The 24685-nt window shown below is 38.8% G+C and overlaps 1 protein-coding gene across 2 annotated transcripts in view; it reads left to right on the forward strand.

The window, feature by feature from the left end:
• The window catches only part of LOC117542915 (transcription factor 4-like), a 52528-nt gene extending 27939 nt beyond the window's left edge, over positions 1-24589 (forward strand). For both annotated transcript variants that reach the window (XM_034210793.1, XM_034210794.1), the window contains exons 8-13: positions 208-414; positions 10620-10752; positions 14495-14648; positions 15999-16228; positions 17290-17437; positions 19203-24589. In XM_034210793.1, coding sequence (XP_034066684.1) covers positions 208-414; positions 10620-10752; positions 14495-14648; positions 15999-16228; positions 17290-17437; positions 19203-19251 — 921 coding nt within the window. In that variant the 3' untranslated portion in view covers positions 19252-24589. The remainder of the gene's footprint in view (positions 1-207; positions 415-10619; positions 10753-14494; positions 14649-15998; positions 16229-17289; positions 17438-19202) is intronic.
• The last annotated feature ends 96 nt before the right edge of the window (positions 24590-24685 follow it).

A 24685-nucleotide genomic window follows, 5' to 3' on the forward strand; every position in this document is an offset into this window, starting at 1 on the left:
ATTATCCTTATGCATTTTGTCTGACTTTGGTTATTAAAACAGGTAAAGCATCATCTCTGTAAAGCTTCTAGTAAAACACAGAGATCATGATGACTTGCCCAGAACTGTGGGGATAGTTGGATGTTTATTCAAAGTATAGGGACGAAGATAAGAAAGGAAGCGTGAGAGTAAATCTCATACTTTTTTCTGTGTTCTTTCACTCTGAAGCAAAGTCGTATCGAGGACCGCCTGGAGCGTTTGGACGATGCCATCCACGTCCTGCGGAGTCACGCGGTGGGGCCGTCGACGGGCATGCCGAGCGGCCACGGAGAAATGCACAACCTCATCAGCGCCGCACACACGCACAACGGCGCCATGGGAGCTCTGAACAGCGGATACGGGTCAGGACTGATGTCGGCCAACAGACACCTCATGGTAGGAGCTGAGAGCATGCTGAGGGAATGAATGGAAACATGATGATAGGAGTTGCATTAACCTCCAATATAACATCGTTTTTGAAGATATTGCATTGCTGAATGTCTGAATATCCAAATATATATTGTTAAAAATCAGTCAGGCTTGCAACAATACATGGAAAAGACAGGATGCAAAATAGACAACATGGCAGGAATCATTTATTTGAAAAATATGATTTGCTTAGTTTGAAACGTTTTTTTCTTTTGTCACGCTAACATTTTTGTTGCAGTGGAAATTTCGAATGATGTGAATTTGTATCTTTGAGTTGACTCTGTGTGAATCTAGATGCAAAAAAAAAAAGTGCTTTTGGTTTGGTTTGAACACACTAGTATGTCTTCCCACAGCCAAAAAACCAAGATACTTTAAAACTGTTTTTGTTGTTGGCAATTTAATATGGCTTACAGTGTAAAATACACGAAGAGGGACGGAGGAGTAAAGAGAGAAGGGTGAGTTAAGAAAGAGAAGGGAAGGAGGTTAGAGGAATGGGAAAAAAGTAGAGGGCTAAATAAAGGAAATAATAGGGAACAAGAGGAGGGAAGAATTACAATGATATAGTCAGACAGACGGCAGTAATGTTTTCCATATTTAGTTTGGGATATTTTTCTGTCAACTTGAAACAATAAACATAAAGAACCAAGCAGCTGTGTGACATAAGGAGATGTAGGAGGGTGAGAGAGAGAGAGAGTTCAGTCAAACTTACTATGTTTATTTGTGCTTTGAGCATATACACGTGTACACACATGTAGACACACACAAACACACACACACACACACATACACACACACACACACACACACACACACCAGATGTTCGGACATGCAAACCAATACACTCTTCAAAACCTCTCTCTCTGTGAAAAATCTTTGACGTCCAGTATCCTCAAGGGACATTTAGATGTGTGTCTGTCCAACAGTATTGTGTTGCAGTTGTAACTAACGGTGTGTCCTGTAGGGGGCGCTAACAGTAGCTTTACTGTTCTCACTCCAGTAGTTCAAAAGCATAGCATTGCCCCCCCCCCCCCTCTCTCTGGTCTTTGTTAAAGTACTTTGAAGTGATGTTTTCTAAATGGAGAACACCTGTGGTACAGTGGAGTGTGTGTGTGTGTGTGTGTGTGTGTGTGTGTGTGTGTGTGTGTGTGTGTGTGTGTGTGTGTGTGGTGTGTGTGTGTGTGTGTGTGTGTGTGTGTGTGTGTGTGTGTGTGTGTGTGTGTGTGTGTGTGTGTGTGTGTGTGTGTGTGTGTGTGTGTGGGCACTGGCCGGCTCCCACAGAGATTATCTTGTTCTCACGCATATCGGTCCAGCTGTCTCTCTCGTCTCAATTTGCATTTAAACACAATTGGACAGTATACTATCAATTATAAACATAACAATATTTTTGGAATATGAATTATACCTCTCTCTCTCTGCGCCTTTATCTTTCTCAAAACAAAAACAACTACGTGGCTATAAATGTAACCATGAATTTACCTTTTTTTTAAACGTTCAAACTCAAGTTGATATCCATAACACAAAAAAATGACAGCCAATCAGAATCCATCTAAACACAAATATGTTACAGGCGGGTGGAATAACTAAATATTTGTTATCATCAATTCAATGTATTTATTGAAATAAACAGAGACATTGCTGATCCATAGTGGTAGAGCAGGGATTTGTTTTAAAGGTGGGGTAGGTAATTTTGGAGAAACCAGCTCGAGTGCGCTAGAATTTGAAAATACACAACCGGAAAAAATGTGCCACTTCCTTACAGAGCCCCTCCTCCAACACACACGAACGCGCACATGACCAATGAGGGCACGAGATAAGTTTGTGCACAGATGGAAGGCTGACAGGCAGGTAGGCCATCCAGTTACTTTAGCCGGGCCGGGTCACATTTTGGGCTCCAACTTTTTGGGCTTAAATTGTCTTCTACATAAATAAGAATATTACTGCGTAGTTTAAACATCCCTCTAAAAGATGTAATTTGGGGACAATGGGACACTAATAATGAATTTGGATAGAACTTTGATAAAACACATGTCCGCTTTTCAAAATGAGTGCATAACAATTTGACATGAGTGGAAAGAAGATGACAGTGTTTTTGGATTAATGATGTCATTTTAAAGTTGTGGTAGAAAAAAGGCTTAAAAGTTAGGAAAAACGACTTTTCGCTTTAATTCTGTGGTTCACTTTGTAGACACTTTGCTGCTCTTTGGACGTCCCCAGAGACACATTTGGCATTAAGCTTTATGAAGTGCTGTGCGGTTTAGCCCAAGAAAACATTACAAGTAAAACTCCTTGTTAAGGCTAATATTTGTATAAACTACTTTAAAGCTTGATCTTGAAGTTAATCCAAATACATTTCTGACTTGTTTTTATACGTATGCAACTAGTGGAAAAAGAGAATAAAATAAAGTGAGGGATATGTGCTAAAAAAAACAGTCTTATTTATGGACACACACACACACACACACAAAAGCTCATAAATTGCTCCTTGTGTTGTCATTAGGGCCAGTGTGTGTGTTTATTCAGGCTCTGGACTATTGGCTGATACACAAACAGACTCATTAAGAGTGAAAACACAGCAGCTCTATATAAAGTTATTCCATGGGCGGGGTGCTTGCTATCAGGGTCTCTGAGCTGTATGCCCTCAGCAGCTGAGCTAATATGTCCTAGTCCTGCAGACTAGAGAACATATTTGTACGTATCTGAGTTCAACTATCAGTATTCTATGTATTTACACTCCATCTTTTCACTTGTTTACTTATAACTGTAGTATTTACACAACAGAAAAGTGTAAATTAAACTGCTTCAGAGTGGTGCAAGAATAAGTCCTGAAACCCAGAAATTAGTCAGCATTTCAGCACTTTTGAGTTTTCCCATCTTAAAGTCAAAATGTTCTTGAATGAGTTTTCGGTTGGATTCCCAAAATATGGACTGAACGAGATTTTCATGTTTAGTTGTACAACATAAAATGTGCCAGTAAATACCCCACTAGCGAATGTTTGAAGCTTCTATGTGTCATGAAAATGTTGATTGCTAATGAGAAGCTAAATAAGACCACTTAACGTCATCACATCAAACATTAGTCGCCTTTAGCTTAGCTTTGGTGACGTGAAGTTGGACAACCCTGAATTTTATAGCATTACGTTAGCAATTAACTTCTTGCGATTGCATTACGTTTCAACCACTATAAATGTGATAGTCTTGGAGGAGAGGTAAAGTTGATAGTCATCGGCATAGCAGTGTAAATGGATGCCATGTTGGCTAAGGATATGTCCAAGGGAAAGGATGTAAATGATAAAAAGGAGGGGACCGAGGACTGAGCCCTGGGGGACACCGTCGGTGACTTCGGCTGTCAAACAGAGGTTTACAGTTAAATGTTTCATTCCACTGTACTTTCAATTTCTCAACCCTATAGAGGAGGTATCACCCCTCTATTATGGAGGTGGAAAGCTTATGACCAATAGACACATGATCAATATTCTCTCTTTGACACAATAAATGCTGGAAATGTCTGCAAAAGATTGCCAGGGACGAACCGAACTCGCATGATTCCCAGTCTCAGGACTTTTACAAGAGAGGACATGTGTGTGGTGTTTACGAGTACTCGTTACAGAATGCAGAAGACAGGCTAACCAAGCACTGTTCTACAGGTATTTCTTAATTTAAGCTATGCTTTACAAGAATATATCATTTTGTATTGCCTTACTAGAATACATTTTTTGTATTTTATACGCTTGAATCACATTATGCAGAAATGAGGGGGGAGTAAAGTTTCTTTAAAACATTTTACAACATTTCAGATTAGTTTTCTTTGACATACAGTATAAGGTGAAAAGGTTTGTTGTAAAAGTTCTGGGCAAAAACAAAACACAGCCATGATTCAAATGAGCAATAACTGATTATAAAAAGTAAACAACATTATGAACATCTGTCCACAGTTCTTTATAGTTACAAAAACTGGATTATGTGGACCCATTTCAATTGGCACCAATATGGTGTGTCTGTTTCAACAGGAAGCTTGAACCAAAGAATAGAAAGAGACTCAATAGAAATGCTGAAAAAAGAGATGAGGGAAAAAATAAAGTGAGAGGAAGGAGTGATGTAATGTCTGAAATGAAGCCATTGTGTTTGAGACGTTTTCCGTTCTTCTCATGCATTCATTCACCACTTTCCTTTTTGTTTGCTATGCAACTCTCCTTATCACTCTTTTCAGTATTTCTATTTCTTTAAAATCATCACCTCCCCATATTTCCTCTTGCACAACATGACCTCCTTGCAATTACCTTCACTTTTCCTTTTTCCACTCCCTCACTATTTATTTAACTTAACTACTTTGGCCATTTATGTTCTTCCTTATATTCTAACATTATGTAATTTTTCTATATTTTCCCCCATGTACGTCCATGCAGCTGTTACAACTCAATTTCTCCTGCTGTGTGTTTATGCCTCTCTCTCTCTCACACACACACACACACACACACACACACACACACACACACACACACACACACACACACACGCATTTGCTCTCTTTTTGACACACGTTTTATTGCATATTTACTTTATTACATATTTTCTGTCACTTGTGTTTTCATCTTCCTGTCTTGACGTACTTATTTGCGCTGCCTCGTCTCTCTTTCCCTGTCTTTTACGTACACATGTGCACACACACACACACACACACATACGCACACACACACATACAGCTGTATGTAGTTTGGCAGTGTTCGGCAGAGACGCCTGCAGGCTGAGGTCATTACTCTGGGAAAACAGGTGGTAGACTGATGTGGGGGAGACGTAGACTTGTATGCATCGTACACACACTCAATTACATACACACATATATTCCGACATGTTACATTTTGTTCAACGGCAATATTTTCTTTACGCTCAAGTCATTACAGTCAGTCATTGTATTTAACAGTTGTGTGAATCTGACAAAAAAAGTGGGAGTTTGTTCGGTAGTTTTTAGTCTCTGGAAAGAAAACATCCAAAGGTTAAATAAGATTATGCATCATTTGCATATTTCCACATTTCAATCATTTCATTTCAGAAAACTGGAAACCAATAATTGTTTTAGTGTAAGTTATCAACTAGGGAGGTTTAATTGTGATACATTTTAGCTAAATATTTTAACCTTTACACTTTAAGTATGGAACATTTATTGAATATATTGTTAGGGTATTTTACTAGAAATCTGCACTTCAGTAGCACTTACATACATCGTACTTACTCCCTTTGTTTCTATATCCGTATATCTATTTATTCTGAAGCTCTTTGCTGAGAGATTTGTTAATATTTCATTTGAAGTATTTTCTTTTTGTATGGCCATTGACACTATCTAAAACAACCGTATACACTAATTTGTCAACAAGGTGAAACACAAATTTAGAACCTGGCTTTATTTAATGTTCAGATTTCTGTACAAATGAACAAATATTAAAACAAACAATGCCTCATCTTCCCCTTTAAACATAACTTTTCAGAACACTTGCAAAGCTAAAAACATCCTTAGTATATTTACAGAACAGGTAATTATAATGGTGACATGTTTTTGTTTAGCTTTGACCTGTAGTGCCCCCCCTTAAAGTTCAAACCACATTAAAATGCACAAAAATAATCGTTAACATCAACAATAACCAACGTTTGTTCTAGTGTTATTTTAGTATGATGTTATGATACAGTTGAGAGTAGGGTTGGGAGGGCGGACTCTGGAACGAGGGGAAAGGTTTAAAGCAGAGAAACGTCTCTCTCTCCATTAAGCAGAGCTACAGTAGGTGGATTGGATCATAATCTGCATTACTTTTCTGTAAAACACACTAATGCCTTTTAATACTCTGCATTTCCTCTCTGTTCTCAGCCACTAAATGTACTTCTATAAGCTGCTAGAAATGTCCCATTAACCTCCAGAACAACAACGTGGGGCACAGTTTCACAGAAGAACCCGGAAATGGGACTTTTTTTTTGATTAATAACTTTAATAAACGATATCATGTGTTATACAACATGTTTTGGAGTCTCAGGTTAAGCAACGACAATGTAAACACATGTCTCAAAATTAAAAAAACAACAAATTATTACAGCAAATAACACCACAAAAATATCAATATTGATTCCTAGATGTGTATATGCTGGATGTGCACTTAGTGACTAATTTATAGTCATTATTTTCAAGTGCATCTTTCTTTCTCTTCCATACATTTCCCTCTCTTTTACTTTTATTTTTTAATTACATTTTACCCGACAGAGGAGTCTGCCGTCCTTCACTGTTTAATTGCATGGAAAATTAAGAGACAAGTCCAATACATATCAAGCCATTGGAAAAATATTGCAGTCATTTTCCTCAATGGAAGTTCTCAACAATGTGATCTGTGCCTGTGTGTGGTGTGTGTGTGTGTGTGTGTGTCGTCGTGTGTGTGTGTGGTGTGTGTGTGTGGTGTGTGTGTGTGTGTGTGTGTGAGCCTTGTGTGTGTGTGTGTGTGTGTGTGTGTGTGTGTGTGTGTGTGTGTGTGTGTGTGTGTGTGTGTGTGTGTGTGTGTGGTGTGTGAGCCTGTGTGTGTGTGTGTGTGTGTGTGGTGTGTGTGTGGTGTGTGTGTGTGTGTGTGTCTGCATGCCTGTGTGTGCATGTGGTGTTTGACATTGCTACAGCAGGTGCTTTCTGTCAAGTGTTAATTTTGCACAGAGGACAGACTGTTCAGTTTACAGTAAAGAATGGTCCACCGTGCTGTGTGGTGTGGTGTGTGTGTGTGTGTGTGTGTGGTGTGTGTGTGTGTGTGTGTGTGTGTGGTGTGTGTGTGTGTGTGTGTGTGTGTGTGTGTGTGTGTGTGTGTGTGTGTGTGTGTGTATGTGTGGTCTAGCATTACTATACTTGTGGGGACCTAAATATGTTTACATAGTCACGTGTGGGGACTGGCTTCCCCTTCCCATTCATTTTAGGGTGAAGACTTGGTTAGGTTTAGGATTAGGGTTAGGGTTAGGTTTAGGGTTAGGGTTAGGCATGTGTTGGTTATGGTTAAGGTTAGGATAAGTCTCCAGGAAATGCATGTAAGTCAATGTAATGTCCCCTGAAGTGATTTATACATGGTATGTGTGTGTGTGTGTGTGTGTGTGTGTGTGTGTGTGTGTGTGTGTGTGTGTGTGTGTGTGTGTGTGTGTGTGTGTGTGTGTGTGTGTGGTGTGTGTGTGTGTGTGTGTGTGTGTGTGTGGTGTGTGTGTGTGTGTGTGTGTGTGTGTGTGTGTGTGTGTGTGAGTGTGACTATGTCATGTGTAGTACTATGTAGACTCCAATCTACTTTGTTTACAATTTAAATAAACTAATGGACAGTATAACCAACTCTGTCTCAAACTAAACTTTGGTTTCTTATGGTAAAGACTCCTGAACATTGGTCTATGATTGTATTTGGTTTTAAACAACTAACCCAGCCTAAAATATGTTTCCTTTCGAAACGTAATGCAGTTTAGTTATTTGGGAATGTGATTTTTGTATAAGTCCCAGCAACAGTACACCTTCAGAAAAAAATCCCAATAAACTAAAACTAAGAGAAAATATATATTTTTCAATAATTAGGAAACTTTTAGTTAAAGTTACTGGAACTTATAAACACTCCTTGGTGGTGCATGTGTGACATTCAGTAGCTCACAGGAAAATCAATGACTGCGTTGTGGTGTTTTTGCAGCCAACTGTCAGATTTAACAGAGTCCTTGAATGCAACCATCAATAAGAATTGTGTTTATGTTGTTGTAATAATTCAGTTGAGGGAAGTGACAGTTAAGAAATGGAACCATACTGTTGATCATTGAAGGACACTCCGACATGTGTTTTTTTTTTTAGGGAAAACATGTATTGGATGCTGATTAGCTAGGTTTTCTATTAATCAAACCATATTCATCACAATATGATTTGTTTCTGGGTTTGATTTAGACAAGTTTAATGACTGTTTCGGAACAGTTTCACAATCAAAATCACAGATGCATGAGAGTCCTGAATGCAACAAAAATCTAAACAAATGTTGACAAGATAATCTCAACTCAGGGTCCTCTTATATTTATTTTTCCGCTACTTTTAACTGCAACTAACCCTAATCCAAATATTGATAAGACAATCGAAGCATTTCGCTGATGCTTCCATATTGTTATTGGCTTGTGTAAACTGTCATCCAATCAGATGTCTTGAATCTGATTGATGGTGGAAAAATGGGCGTGGCTGAGATTAATGTTGACTATGTGAGCTACACCGGCAGCAGCAGATCAGTTTACGTGTAATTTATTTATGTTTTCCCCTCCGTCTGTCTCCTCCTCCTTCCCTGCTCATTGAAACTAAATTAAGGAGAGAGAAGGAAGGCTCGTTAAAATATAAAAGCCTTCCATTAAAAATGTACGCCACCCTGTCTGTCTCCCTCGCTGCTGCCATTTTACATTTGGGACTCAGGCAGATTGATGAAAGGCAGAGAACGGAAAGAAAAGACGGGAGGCAAATAATAAACAAGGGAGCAGAAAACTTTGTATGGAGGGATAGACGCTCAGTTTGAACACACACACACACAGTCAGTCGGACATTTTGTGATATTTGCATGGAGCGAGAGGGGAGTTCGGCATGTGGTGGGCAACACCTTCCTGTCAACCAGCTGGATTGACACACACACACACACCCAGAGGATTTGATGTTCAAAACAACTTTATGTATCGTTCAAAAGAGTTTTAACTGACAAAAAGTATGTATTCCACGAAATTTAAAAACATCTGTTGTACTACGCTCCAAAAATTAATATATTTAAAGATCCTGAAAACATTTGATGTTTTTTTATTTATTTATTGTATTTCTCTTTTTTATTAAATGCAGATTATTACGCTTTACAGGCACACATTGTCCAAAGTGCTATTTAGATTACTTTCGTTTAAAACTTTTTTTTATCAACATTTTACACCAGATAATATCTCTCATCATTAATATCAAGCCACTGTCCCACTGATATTGTCAAAGTAAAAAGCTCAGGGAGAGGAGGGAGGGACAGACCATTCCAAACAGCAGGATGCCACACACACACACACACACACACACTAAGAGAGCCCATCTCGTGCCAAAACAGTGAGTCCCTGCTGGAAGCTGCTCGGTGCTCTGGGAATTAGAAATCCCACAATTAAACATATGGGCATTAAGATAATTGTCAGTTAATGTGCTGCAGTGTGTGTGTGTTTGTGTTTGTGTGTGTGTGTGTGTGTGTGTGTGTGTGTGTGTGTGTGTGTGTTTGTGTTTGTGTGGTAGACAGATGGATAGGATTCAGCCTAGCACACTATCACACCCCTAAAATATATCCCTGAAAACACACGTGAGAACAAGAAGACATACACAAGTCCCAAAAAAAAGGTGTAAATATACATGTCAGACATGCAGATATGAACCCACACACACACACACACACACACACACACACACACACACAAAAGCACATTGGAGGAGCAGAGCATCTGAGTAGTACTTGTACTGGAAATGAGAGAGAGAGAGAGACAGAGAGAGAGAAGTAGAGAGAGAGACGAGAGATGAGAGAAGAGAGCAGAGAGAGTGAGAGAAGAGGAGAGAGAGAGAGAGAGAGAGAGAGAGAGAGAGAGAGAGAGAGAGAGAGAGAGCTTTAGGTTTAAGGAAGGCAGAGGATGCCCTCAGCAGGCCAGTTAGAGGACTACATCTGGACATCTGGAGGAAAAGAACGAAATAAATTATTCTAAAAAGACAATTACAGTATTATATTTCTTTTCCAGTGTTGATTTGATCACTTTATCATTTCTTAATTACTTGTTAATGCTGAAGTGACATTTTATTTCTTTCTTCACATATGGGTATACTAAATGTATTAGTTGGTTCATGGTATTTGTATTTTCATTTAATGTGTGGATTGTTTGCTCCAAATCTAAAAGACAAGTGAGTAACCTACTTTTCAGTAACCTTATTCTAGTTGAGAATTCTTCTTATTCAAAGTGTACTTAAATATTGAAACATTTAAGTATTTTTCCATCAAATTGAGGATTAATCCGTTGCTGAAAAACAGTCCCAATACTGCATTGTATTTGTATATAACATTTTGAATTACCCTTTCTAAAAAATAAAGCAGACCCCAATGTGAGTCCGAAAGAGTTAGAGAGAAGTTAGAATTTAAGTGTACCCCTCTTTCCTCTCTGTTCTCCAGGGAGGCTCTCACAGAGAAGACGGCAGCAGTGTGGGCCCTCTGCGTGGGGGCCACTCGATGGGGGGACCGGGGTCTCAGCTGGCGGGGCAGTCGGCCACCTCGCCGGACCTCAACCAGCCCGACCCGTACCGCGGTAAGACCCTCCGCCATGTTCAAACACCACTCACACTGAGACACACTGAACACCCCACAACACCAGGATTAATATACTTCTGATTCTGTGGGTTATTCTGTATTTCTGCTTCGTGGGTCACATCACTACTTACAAACACTTACAGATTACAAGACAAGTTCGTCAAAGTGTTTTTTTACAATTCTTTATTTAGAAGACAGTTGAGAACATTTCACAAGTTACAATGAAATATACTTGCAGTTACAGGGAGTAGTAAACCTTTGCAATAATGGAACAGTATACATTGAAACCCTCCCCATCAAAGTGTTTTTTTATATTTTTTATTTAGTGAATGATGAGCAGGGAAAATAAATGGATACTGATGAATAAACGGCATCAGCATCTGTTGTTTTTGTTCGTGCTAAGCGTGTTTCCATCCCACTGGTATCCCATCATGCACTTCAATCACACTCAATTAAGTTTTCCAACTCTGTATTGTAATGACAAAATGTTAAAAAGTAAGTGATAAAAAACGCAATATCATTTGTACAGCACCTGTCTTTCTCTTGTGTATCAATAAAGGAAAATAGACATAGAATGAAAATAGGGTATAATACATAGACACAAATAATGACTGGAACATTTAAATACTTCATAAATAATTAGGATGACAGAATACTAAGAATGGGATTAAGTTTAAACAGAAAAAACATGATTGACATAAAATAATTGAGGGAAATTTAACAGCACTATATCCATTCTTTTCCATCCAGTTCTCACCTTTAACATTTTTTGAAGATAAACAAAATGTTCGAAGTAAGAGAAGTGAAGGAAAAAACTATATAAATTAAATATTTTTAACTTTTTGAGTTGCTATGTTTATATAACATTTTATACATTTTAATGTATTTTATTATATTTTTAACTCACATTCAGAATCAGAAATCAGAAACAGGTTTATTGCCAGGAGGTTTGCACATACTAGGAATTTGACTTGATATCACGGTGCATACCTAAAATATAAAAAACAAGACATCTAATATAAAAAAATTAAAAAAATGTTCACCGTAATAAAATGTAGTTAACTAGCAATAACAATGAACTAAAGCAGTAATTACATGGAAATAGAATGCTATGAATGAATTTTAGAATATAAACTATGAAATGTTGAAATAAGAATATGTGCAGACAGGATATGAACATTGTGTGCAGAGGTAAAGAGTCAGTGGGGGGGGGCCGGGGCCTTGTCCGCCGGTAGCGGAGGGGAATGCAATGCATTGTAAACATGGCGCTGTAACAAAACGATTTTCCAATTTGGGATTAACAAAGTATATCAAATCAAATTCTATCTAAATCTAATTAAAAGCAATATTAATGGAAAAGGATGGAACAATTGGAAATGATTCAAAACATAAAAAGTTATACAAAACTGTAAAAAAGGAAAAGCTTACCTTTTCGGTGATGAAGATGAGATACTGAGGGTCAGAGAGTTAACCTGCAGACTCGCACACAGTGTCAGATCTCAGCTGGCAGGCCTGGACTGCACCGAGCGGGTAAAGGACTTAACGAGAAGGGTAAATAAATATAGCTCGCATGTGTGATATGAATATGGAGGAGGAGAAGTGTATATGAGCGTGCTGTGGAGCAAATTAGCCCTGAGCGCCTTTTTAAAGGCTGAAAATGAGTCTGCTGGCAGAAAAGTTCAGCCAGCGGCAGCCGGAGCCAAGTGTGTAATGAGGTGAGAGAGAGAGAAACACACACACCCAGGCTGAATGTGGTCCTTATACTCACACACACACACACACACACACACACACACACACACACACACACACACACACACACACACACACACACAGCAAGTGGAGGCTGTAAATAGAGGGTATTAAAATGGTTTTGGCAGCAAACACTTCAAACTCAGTAGCAGAGCTGTGGTTTCCTCCTCCCCTCTCTCTCAATTTCAAAATAATTATGAACTGTACCGATTTAAGTTATATTCACATATACATCCCCATACTCCACAGTGGGGTGAGTTCATCCAAATTTCACACACACTAAACGTTGGCAATTGAGCATCCAATACGATTTCCCTTTGATATTGGCGTATCATAGTGGGCTGTTTTAATCATAATTAAACCTACAGTAACAAAGTGAAAGGATTTATTTATTTTCCAAAATATTTGTAAGTTGAATTTGTTGTACTCTGCAGTCTACCTAAAGCGGTTCGACAACAATTCCCCAGAAAATGTGGGTCGTAATATTCTAAATGTCTCAATGACATTGAATAATGCACAAGCTATTAACTTTACATTTTTAAAACTGTCACCCCTGTTTGTGTAGTTTTATCAGATTTGATTGACCGTGACAAGACAATCCTTTTTTTAATTCACCCACTCCATTAAGTTAGGTTAGGTTAGGGTTAATGTTTGTCTGACATCGGCTCAGCTGTTCCTAGGTTGAAAAACAATGGAGCCAATGATCCGCTGAAGGACAAATAATTAGCTAATGATCATCGGGGGACAGGACTTACGCCATTGCGGCAGTTTTGTCCAACATTGTAGTTAGTTTTTTCTCAGCCCTTCTGCGCTCTTTGGCTAATATCAGACCGAACTGTCACTTGTTACCCGCAAAATCAGAATGTTGTCCACCCATCAATGTCGACTTAAAATGTCATTAGATTCAGGCGCTTATGTATTTGATTTGCTGTTATCCAGCTGATTCGGTGTCGTCAAGGACAAAAAACAGATAGGATCATTCAAATAAGGACTCTGGGTAAGATATCATCTTTTATATATAGCCCTCGATATGTATTTTTGTCCCTTCCATTGTTAGTTTGTGTCTGTCAGACATACAAAGTCACTTTTCACAGTGTAAAGCCGTGATAAATGCTGCCATTTATGCACAAACACACATCGATTGTATGTTGAATGACACACACACACACACACCAAACACAGGCCGTCACAAAATGCCTTCAGTCAGGCAGACGGGGATTCAAAATGGCTGACAGTTGGCCGTGTGTGTGTGTGGAGAACAGAGCGGAGTGTTTTGTGTTAACGAAGTTGGCAGCGTCCCAGTGTCGGATCTATACAGAAGTCAAATAAAGACTGCTGTGTTCAGCTGAGGAGTCAGAGAGAGGAACAGAGGACTCACATGTGCATCACCACTCCTCCAAGCGGCCATCTTGAAGGGTGACGGCACAGAAATCTGCATTCAGACGTCTGCAGAATGAGCGGGAAACTGAGTGCCTTACATGTTCTTTTGAAACATTGCTTGCCTAAATTAGCTGTTTTATCCACATAAATATGCAGATTTTTTTAAACTTGTATTATTTCTATTGATTTCAGAACTTTTTCTAACACAGGCCTGTTCAACATTGCATTGTGTTTCGTTTTTTTGCGGGACTTGAGATTGCAATGACATAAAACAATAATGGACCCACTTCTGCTTTTCGACTGTCTAGAACTGTAATGCTACTTTCACCTGTGATGCTTATGGAGCACAATAACTTGGCACTGCAAAGACTGCTTGTCACTAACCGTAGACATAGGTCACATCAAATGTTAGAAACAATGGTTAATGCTGTCATAGTGCACGATGTATTTCAAAACTGCTTCCAAATTGTATGGGTCAAGTTTCTTTAAAATTGGCCAGATGTTTTTATGTAATCCTGCCGAAAGATAAACAAGTCGTCATGTATTTTATACCTCAATGTGGACGTTCTTACCCTTCCTCATCTCCCCCCCCCCCCCTCTTCCTGCAGCCATGTCCGGAGGCCTCCAGGGTCAGAGCGCCTCCTCCGTCAGCTCTGAGATCAAGTCGGAGGACGAGGGAGACGAGAACCTCCACCACGACAGCAAGTCCCTGGACGCCAAGAAGGAGGACGGGGACAGCAAGGACCTGAAGTCCATTGAGAGGTAAAGATCTAGGTTCAGGTTCCTCTCAGACGTTGACTCTCATCAAACCCCTCAGCTGGGCTGGTACAGGCTTTGACCAAAACACCTACATGCCCAGAGACCTTCCTTGTTCATTGAGAAAAAACGTTCTTTTAGGGGGTCAAGATGTTGGGTTTATACAAACTCAAGTTATCCGGGGCTTTTTCATACTCTATTTTATATCAGCATTTCCTGATAGGACAGGAATTGAAAACTGAAATGTAGCAATCTTTTGAATCTTAAGAGACACAAGGAAAGTCTTAAAGCTGTGATTTTTGTGGGGAACCAGCCTTTGGACTTTGATGAAGTAACTAAGTGTGATGAGAAGCAGCTAAATACAACAAAATATACTTGTTTTCTATAAAATCAGAGTTGTTCCTGGTTGGTCGCTCCATGGTCTTGAACCTGGTTTTAGCTGTTTCTCACACAACAGAGTAGAGCCCATGCTCAATATTCTCAAAGAAGTGATGCCTCGTATTCAGAGCTGGGGAAACAACACCGACAAAATCATTGAAAATTCATAATCTTTCATTATAAACATTAAAAAAATGGTTTGAAGATATTTCAAAGGCAGGTATAAAATCTACACACTATATAAGCCCTCAAGCCTGCTATATTTAAAGTAATACAAATATCAAAAGTGGTTTTGATCCATAGACTGTATACAAATAAGTGGACCTAGCCATTTGAAAAAGGGAAGACAATCTGGAAATGCCCTAAACTTGCATTTTTTTTCTAATGGTCAAAACGGGGTGACCACTGGTAGAATATACTGTATCAAAGTCTATGAAAAAATGACCATACTCACTGGATGTATTACCACAGTAAACATGTGTCTAATGAGCTTATGGTCTCAATCTTTAGCTTCAGGCCTTTTTAAATTAAGCATGATTTTTGTTTGGTACATTTTGTTCACATTTCAAGTAAAATACATGATAAATCAGCTTGTGGTTGACAGGTTGTAACACATCGTCTCTACCCTTATTGTCCAAATATGGTCACTTTTAGCTCCAAAAACTCAAGGGTGTGGTCCCATAGGCTCAGTCCCCTTTTTAATACATTCTATATTTTGTTTACGGTGTTGTTTTCCTTCCCTGGATGCAGCTGAGCAGCTTTCATCCTCCACCAATATTTTAATCTGGAGTAAAAATCTGAAACATTTGGATCCCAAACCCAGAGATTGTTCATGATGGAGGGGGTCATGATGATGATAATGATGATTTTGACGTTACAAACTGAGCTCTAACCCTCAAAACCTCCCCATCCTCCTCCTCTCCTTCCCTCACCCCCTGCTTCCTCTCCCCTTGCTGCCTTTTGTGCTTTTCACTGCAGCAACGCAGACGACGAGGACTTGTCTCCGGAGCAGAAGATGGAGAGAGAAAGGGAACGGAGGATGGCCAACAATGCGCGGGAACGTCTACGCGTCCGCGACATCAACGAGGCGTTCAAGGAGCTGGGAAAAATGGTGCAGCTGCACCTGAAGAGCGACAAACCTCAGACTAAGTTACTGATACTGCACCAGGCCGTGGCCGTCATCCTCAGTTTGGAGCAACAAGTCCGAGGTCAGTTTTATATAGAGACGCCTGACCTTCGACCTCAGTACCTGCTTTTATTCATCTATGTTAATTTATTGCGCCTAGACTGGTAGTTCATCATGATTATACTAAAGTTAAAAGAACACAACAATATAATGCATCTTGTTGTTCATCTTATACAAATAATAAATAAAATACATAGCAACTAAATGTATATAACAATAATAATACATTTGTAGTTTTTAGGCGCAATCCAGAGAATGACGGACAAATGTTAATGGTCACAAATCTTGAACCTGATGCAATAAGAAACTGTGTCTGCAGGGACATTTGTGACCTTAAAACAAAAGATTTCTAACATCCTAACTTCCAGTATTCATAAATCAGACTTTGATGACGGCCACGGCCTGGTGCGGTTTCAGTAACTTGGTCTGAGGTTTGTCGTTCTTCAGGTGCAGCTGCACCGTCACTTTTATCCATCCTTCCATCATGAACCATCTCTGGGTTTGGGATCCAAATGTTTCAGATTTTTCCTCCAGGTTAAAATATTGTTGGAGGATGAAGGCTGCTCATCTGCATCCAGGAAAGGAAAACAACACCGTAAACAAAATATAGAATGTATTAAAAAGGGGACTGAGTCTATGTGACATCACCCATTGGTTTGTGGAATACTGTTTTGACTGCTTGAGTTTGGCTATCTTGTGTCTTTGGAGCTAAAAGGGAATTTAAGGTAGGAATCATAGTTCAAGAAGTTAGATATCATTTAGCACATGTAGTGCTCTAAGAGCTCCAGGAGAGGGAACCACTGGCGCCTGTTGATTTTGTTAAAGTTTCAATACTTATGAACTAACACAGCATAAAGAAAATACAGTAAGGACAGTATGAAGTTGACTTTTGATTGTGTTCTGGTTTTATGTTTCAGTATTTGTAAGCAATTGTGACTGAAAGAAAATTGCTTTTATTTAACTTTTTATGGTTATTTCATTTTACTTTTCTGTGTTGTTATTTTTTTTAAGAAGGGGCAGGTAAAAGAAGATTAAGTCAGAGCCAGTAATCACCAGAAATAATCTCTTCCTCCATGTGTGCAGAGCGAAACCTGAATCCCAAAGCGGCGTGTCTGAAGCGCCGCGAGGAGGAGAAGGGCTCCATGTCCTCGGACGGCGCTTCGCTCTCATTGGCCGCCGCTCACCACGCCGCCGCCACCATGGGCGATGGGTCCAACCCCCTGGGACAAATGTAAAACGCAGCAACACCTCCCTGAACCCCTGAATGGTCAGAAGGTTTCACTTATAAACTAATCTGCTGTTGTACCTTAAACTCAAACCAAAGAGTTTACATTTAAAAACCAGACCAGAAACTTCAAGAAATTGTTTTTTATAGCATTCAGTTGCCATGAAATTGATGGCTAAGTAAACATGCCTCCATTGAAACTAATGTTATGTTGGCTCCCAATGAAAACAAATTGGAATATTACATTCATGCTTTAAGGGACAAAAGTTATATTTAAATCATTATGACTTAACATGTCGTCTGTGTACTGTTTAACCATTTGTTTCCTGGATATAAATAAATTATAAGCAAACCAAAATGCTAAAAAAATAAATAGCCAATCAGTAATTCAAACATATGTTAAAGTAAAAGTAAAGTAAAGTCAAAGCACTATTTTACACTTTCGATTAACTGATGACAACATTTGATTCTAATTATTGTCTTATGACTCTAGACCAGGGGGGTCAAACTCAAATACACAGTGGGCCAAAATAAAAAAAATGGGTACTAGTCGAGGGTCGGACTGGTTCAATGTTTATTGCGAAACTTATTGAAATGAACTTATTGCACATATTAAACCTGGAACTAACAAAGCTTAAAGTATTGCCTATAAAAACAACATGAAACATTAAATAATCAGTTGCATTCATGTCTTATGGCTCTATCTGCAGCTTTTCCAGAGTCATTTCTTATGATTACATTTTCCCACAGGCCAACAACAGCTTCAACAAAACTATTTCCCTCAAAGAGAAAACCAAACATGCCCTGTTGTCGTGAGAGAGAAAGTGCAGAAGGAAACATCCATTGAACTCAGTGTGCTGCTCTGTGATGCTAGCTCAGATACTTGGCATCTCATCTTGGGTGCAAGGTCATCAATGTTTGGGCTCAGGCTCTGAGCTGAGGAGACCCTCAGGATGGAGTGAAGGTGTGCGTGCAATATACCGGCGGGCCAGATCTAATAGTAATTTAAAATTATCCTGCGGGCCGAAATTAAATCCACCAAGGGCCTGATTTGGCCCCCGGGCCTCGAGTTTGACACATGTGGCTTAGAGGAAATACATTTTATTCTTGCAGTTGCATTATTTGTCTACTCTATTGCAGAAAAAAGGTTATAACTTACACAGACAACATGTTGACCGAATACTATATAGGTCAAATATATTTTAAAACTTGAATGTTTTTGGACAGGGTTTTTGTTTAGTTAGTTAGAGCTGATAATTCAGAAGGTCTAAAAATACAGGCCAGAACTTGAGTTTCTTTCTGGTCCGGGTACATTTTAACAACAGATTGGAAGTAAGTGTGATTTGTTTGTGTGACAGTGTGTGTGTTGTCGATGTTCTATGCTCTTAAAACATTGAAAATGTTAAATGCACATGTAATTAAATTCCTTTTCATCAAATCAACGTTATGTTTTTAGATGTTTAGATGTTTGTTTTCTTTTGGATTACAGTATATATCAATTTTTATTTTTATTGAAATATATTTTTGTTAAGTCATTTATATATTAATCACAAATGATTTGTGTACTTTGTGTACATTTACTTATGTCTGCTCTGACTGTAAACGTTTGGAGTTTCTCTTTAACACCTGAGGAGTTGGGTAAAATAAATAATGTTTTTTTTTAGGTGCCACTGTTAGAGCTACTCTTAAAGTTAAAATAGGTGTTTGATTGTACGGTAAGTTAATGTTCCTCCTAATCCCCTGTTCCTTTAATTGTTTATATACTTTTCAGGTCAAAGGTGCCAGAGTTCATCAAGATGATGAGTGACCACTTCCTCTGACAGCGTTTCCCTGCAATCGATCAACCACGTTGTTGCTTAAGCCTGACCAATCAGATTCTCTTGATCTTCGGTTTGACCAATCAGATCAGCCTCCTTCTCTCCTCTTGTCTGTCTCTTATCCTGCTCTTCACCTTCGTCTTCTTCTTCTTTCGGGAAAACGAACTACAGCGTCACGTTAGACGCTTTTGTTACTTTGCATCTCCAGCCGAAGTGAACTAGATGCTACTTTGTGGAGATGTTCAATGGCCGCCGTAAACATGGCTGCTGCAAAGTGGCCGTCTGTGGGAGCTTCTGACACAAAGTGACAGCAATGGACAAACTTCTTTGGGATCACATCATCCAAGAAATTCTTCTTCTTGTACTTCTTGTTTTATCAGCATTCCCAGTTTTAATGAACAAAATGGTTCTATATATAGTATATATATATATACGACAAAAAGGACAAAAAAGGACAAAGAACTTGTCAAAAAAAGGGCAACTGGACGCAGGGAGTTTGGAGGGTTTGTGTTGGAGCAACTTATTCAGAACGGAGCAAAACATATCACAACGTGTTAAAGAATTTTTGTTTTCTTTAAAGCAACATTGCGCAGCTGTTCTTGAATGCAGCGCGTCTCTGACTGAATGGCAATCTAACGCCACACTGTGGATTAAGCTGTGCCTGATCTCCTCTTGGATGCCAACCAGTCAGATAGAAACACACGGAGAAGCAAAGCAAGAGAAATTAAAAAAGAACCGGAAAATCCAGAAAGAATCACAGAAGCAAGCGGCCCACTCATACATCCCCTTACTAGCCACACATCACAGATTAAAGTACAATGTAAACAATATTAGGTCCTGATATGCCGTGTCATTCAAGCAGAAATTAAGTTTGCAAGCGCTTTTTGACTATCATAGATAACTAGAATCAAACGGGGCTAAACAGCAAAAACATGGGCAACTCCTTCTTCCCCTTCTAATGCATTCCCTCCTAACCTACTAACATTCACCTTAGATTAAAAAAAAACGTGAACGTGTTTATGTATTTTTAGCAGTGTTGACAAGTTGACTTTGTTTATGAAACAACTAAATTGTACCTACTTCAAACCTTTTAGGAGGACCACCATTTCAAAAAGGCTGAACAGTTGTAGAATGTATTTTCTGGAAGGAAGAGAATACTTAAAGAATCAATCAGTTATTCAATCAATCAGTGAGTGACTCCAGGCGGACCGGGGTGTTTAAATTATTAGAGGTAGAGGAATTACAGAAATCAAAAAAGAAGAAAGAATCATGCAGCAATGAAGAACTGTACTCTTAGACGTGGCAGGAAGAAAATACTTCTATTGACATCTTTGTTAAGGATTGTTTGAGAAGGAGTAGGAAACACACCTTTGTTAGATATTCGTCAACATGTGCAGAGTTTAAAATCATGTACAGGCCTTTTTTTTTAAATCAAAAGATTACCGGGCAGATGGTTGAGAGCATGGAGAGATCATACAAATGATACATGGATGACTGGATTAGAGGGAAGATGGCTGGACTGAGCACTGAAGTGATTTATATTCCATGTTTAGCACATTCCCTGAATCACCAATGCTCTGCTTGAATCGAGTGGTTCTGGAAGTCCCAAGCCCTGAACCATTAGAGTTGTGGGAGTCATAAGAAGAGAAAGGAATGAAGTGGGTCAACATCCCCATGAGCTACTAATAGAAGGGAGAGTATGGACAATAGAAATGAGAGGTCTAAATGATAATGAAGCTGTTGGGGAAGCAAGGGAACAATCGTCAGGGTGAATACTTTCTTCTGGGGGCCAAGCAGCAGAAGTCAAAGCATTCCTGTATTGGATGTATTAGTATTCCCTGGATTAGTATCTCGCCAATCATAACCCTAAACTTCTACCCTCTTAGACTCCTCCCCTTCCTGAGTACGACCTTCAGGGACTATCTGATCAAAATGTTCCGTCTTGCAGATAACTGACAGGTTCATTGTAGTTGAGGAGTCTGTTACTGGGACCTTACATTTCCTTGACCTTGCAATCCAGTTGCATTGTTGAAAAACCTTGTGTCTTGTTTTCTGCATAGCATTGTAGAAACTAGAGAATCAAGTATACTTAAATATCCCACAGTTCCAATTGGATTTTTGTTTTTGGAAGACTACTTTCTGTTCTGTTTGGGTTTAGACGAGCTAAGCTTGTTCAGAAACAAAACTAGTTGCGCTCCTGAGACATGGGACCCAATTTAAACAGACCATCGTCTGCTACAGTTAGGGTTAGCCCTCAGACACTTTCAGCCAGTCATGGCCCTCAAAATAAAACCAGTATACTCCTGTGTCATTCCTTGTGAGTCTGGTATCAGTCCAGCATGGGTTTTGCTCAATATACATGTAAATTCCAAACACTTTTTAAATCAAGTGACAAGTCCAATCTGCGAGCCAAACTTCTAATAAAATATGTTACTTCAGACAAAGGGTTGCTTTGTGATAGAACTTTAGAAAACTGTAAAAAAATTAATAAGGTCCGGATAGGTCATTAACAAAACCTTAAAGTGTGTTGCATTGCTAAGTATCAAGGTGTACTCCCCTCCAACAGGTGAAGTTATTCGGGAATATCTGCAAGAACTTCCATTGTTTTCTTGTATTCATCTGAAAGTCCCCTTTCACTTTCGTCCCAGTTTATCCTCTCTCAATCCAGGCCTGTGTTTTATATCCAGTCCTAGTTCTGTCTTCTCTGCTGACCCTAGCCTTATGATCCCTAAACCAGAGCCCGAGCCCCTCTTCCCCCCCCCCCCCCCCCAAGCAGACCCGCAAATGCAATTTGAACATTCACACTACCAATGTGCCTTTTAGAGTTCATATCATTCGAGTTGCCAGAGGAGGACATTAAACTGGTCTTTTAATAGGATGCAAGCTTAGGGAAACCTGTTCTTAGTCATTAGGTTCTATGCAGTCAGGTTTTTTACCAGACCTGGGAATTTAAAAAAAGCTAAAAAGGAAAAAAAAGTATTTTTTGGATAAAAAAAACTAAACTGTATTTAATGTACTGTACGCTTATATGTAAGTAGACAGCCTGTTCTGGCTCTGAGCCAATGAGACAGACGCTTGATTTAGCAGGACAAGTCCCTATCCCTGTCCTTCCCTGAGCCCCCCCCCCCCCCAAGTTTTCCATACCCCCCCCTGGTCCTAGCCCCAGCCCTGTTTCCATGGTGAACAACGCGTCTATTCTTGTATTATAGCTTATCAGCTTTTTATCAATATTTGATCGGCTTGTTCGTAAGCCAATGTAGTCTTCAGTACAAAGTGTGTGGTCGTATGTTGTAAAACAGATTTTCTTTTTCCTCTCTCTCTCTTTTTTAAGAAGAATCTTTTTTCTTATTACTTTTTCTTTGTCTGTTCTGGTTTACATGTCTATTATAGAAAATGTAAAAACAACAAAAACAAAAACAAACAAAAAACACAATTAGCTATCTGACAGCACCGTTTCTGTCCGTGCTCATTTTTGATGCGTTTTTAAATGCTACCCAATCAACAGGAAGGCACGGAAACTGGAAAATAATCTATTTGAATAAATCAATCTATATATAGATGTACAAAAAAATATATACGATATATAAGGAGGGGTGCCATTTTTTCTGTTATTTTTTTTATTTTATTTTCCAGAGGAGTGTTTGCTTGAGGACTTATTTTCTCAAAGATTGAACTGGCAGACGTTGGAAAGGCCCTTCAGTGTTACGAAATGTTCAACTGACTTTGTTGTGTTCTCTGTTGTTGCCATAACAACACCCTCTGACTAGTACGGCATCCTGCGCAGGACAAAAATGGGACCGGAGCGTCATCAGCTCCATTCACTGCTCTCTATCCAAGGCAACAACACACAGACGTTTGTAAATTGTATGCAACAAAATGGCAAACTTTACCATTATTTTGAAATTGTGTATGTAAAAGTTATATTTTTACATGTAGACTGTTGTTATTTTGTGTTTTAGAAATATGTTGTATCGGTTTTTTTGTTAAAATATGAAAAAGTAAAATTCAGTGTGTGTTGAAAAAATGTGTCACATTGAAAATGTAGTGCGGTCAAAAGTTCAGAATAATTTTTTTTTTATTGTTTCAAACATTAGGTTTATATCTGTGGGGTTCATGGGAGGAATCCGAAAACATAAAAGATATATGATATTTGTTTTATTCTCCATGCCTCATGACATTACCATTTTTAAATGTATTTTTTGAAGAGAATTGTGTAAATAGTCATAAAACTTTTTTTCTGTGGGGTGAAGACTTGCCAGTGAGAGGCGACGATGATGATGATCTTGTTTTCCATTTTTAGTGATTTTGTATTCGTCCCGTTTCAGTAGCCAGGAGCCAACTGTTAGTATGAGTCAGTGCTGTATGTGGTTTAGGTTGACCATCTGAAGTGGAAGTCAAATTATTCTCTGCACCAAGCATCACTTGTGTCAGAGCCGGATTAGGGCCTTTTTAGCGGCACATTACAAAATCATTTCGATTTTCATAAGAAAAAACGCACTGGTCACTGACAATAAAAAGCAAACCTTAGAGAAAGTGTCAAAGCAAATGAACAAGAACACAGATGATAACTGATATGATAACTGCAAAATACACTACCTGATTCTGTTATGTACCTCAAAAATGGTATTGTGATCATCAAAAAAAGAATAACAAAATTACAAATTGGTTATAACAAATAACTAACCTGTTTCAGAAGTAGCTATAAAAAAACTTAACTGAAATATCCAAAGACTGTTCACATATTTAAATACTTAATTAACCTGGTAGATTTGGGCTGGCTCTGACTCCTGTGCATTTATTCTCTTCACGATGGGTTGTAAATGTTAATAAAATGAAACCCCCTTAGCACCTAATTCAAGATTAATATATGAAAATGTTGTAAAAGATTGGAGCGCCACTAATATAAAAAAAGCAGGTCATCGGCAAACAATCTTATCAGCTATTTCCCCAAAAATGTATCAGATCATGTGCAAGGCAGTTTCAATCAATCAAGCTTTTTTGTTAAAAGGAAAAGCTGCTTTGAATCGGACCTTTAGGTAAAACACTAGGATTGAATCTGTCAGTGTAAGTGCTAAATGTATTTTTTACGTAATGTTATTTTTGCGATGCTTCATTTTGTATTTTCTCTTTGTTGTATAATCAAGTCATCTCCCGAATTACAGTATTTCATTTTTATGTTACCCCTGATGTTTCTATTAGCCAAATTGATACCTTTGTTTCTTTTCTCCCTTGTTGTACATACATGCCTCATTTCTCTTTTTCAGTGACTGTGCCATGAGCTTTGTAATCTGTTACTCTGTACCAGTTTTACTGCAATAATGAGTTGAATTCAAAATGGCCACTGTTGTTGTTTGTTTTCCCTGCGCTGTTAGAATCAGGAAGCATTTCTCATGATAGCACACCCATTTAAATGAACAGTTACAGTCTATCCAAAGGT

The sequence above is a fragment of the Gymnodraco acuticeps genome, unplaced genomic scaffold (genome assembly GCF_902827175.1).
Source record: "Gymnodraco acuticeps unplaced genomic scaffold, fGymAcu1.1, whole genome shotgun sequence".
Classification (NCBI taxonomy): domain Eukaryota; kingdom Metazoa; phylum Chordata; class Actinopteri; order Perciformes; family Bathydraconidae; genus Gymnodraco; species Gymnodraco acuticeps.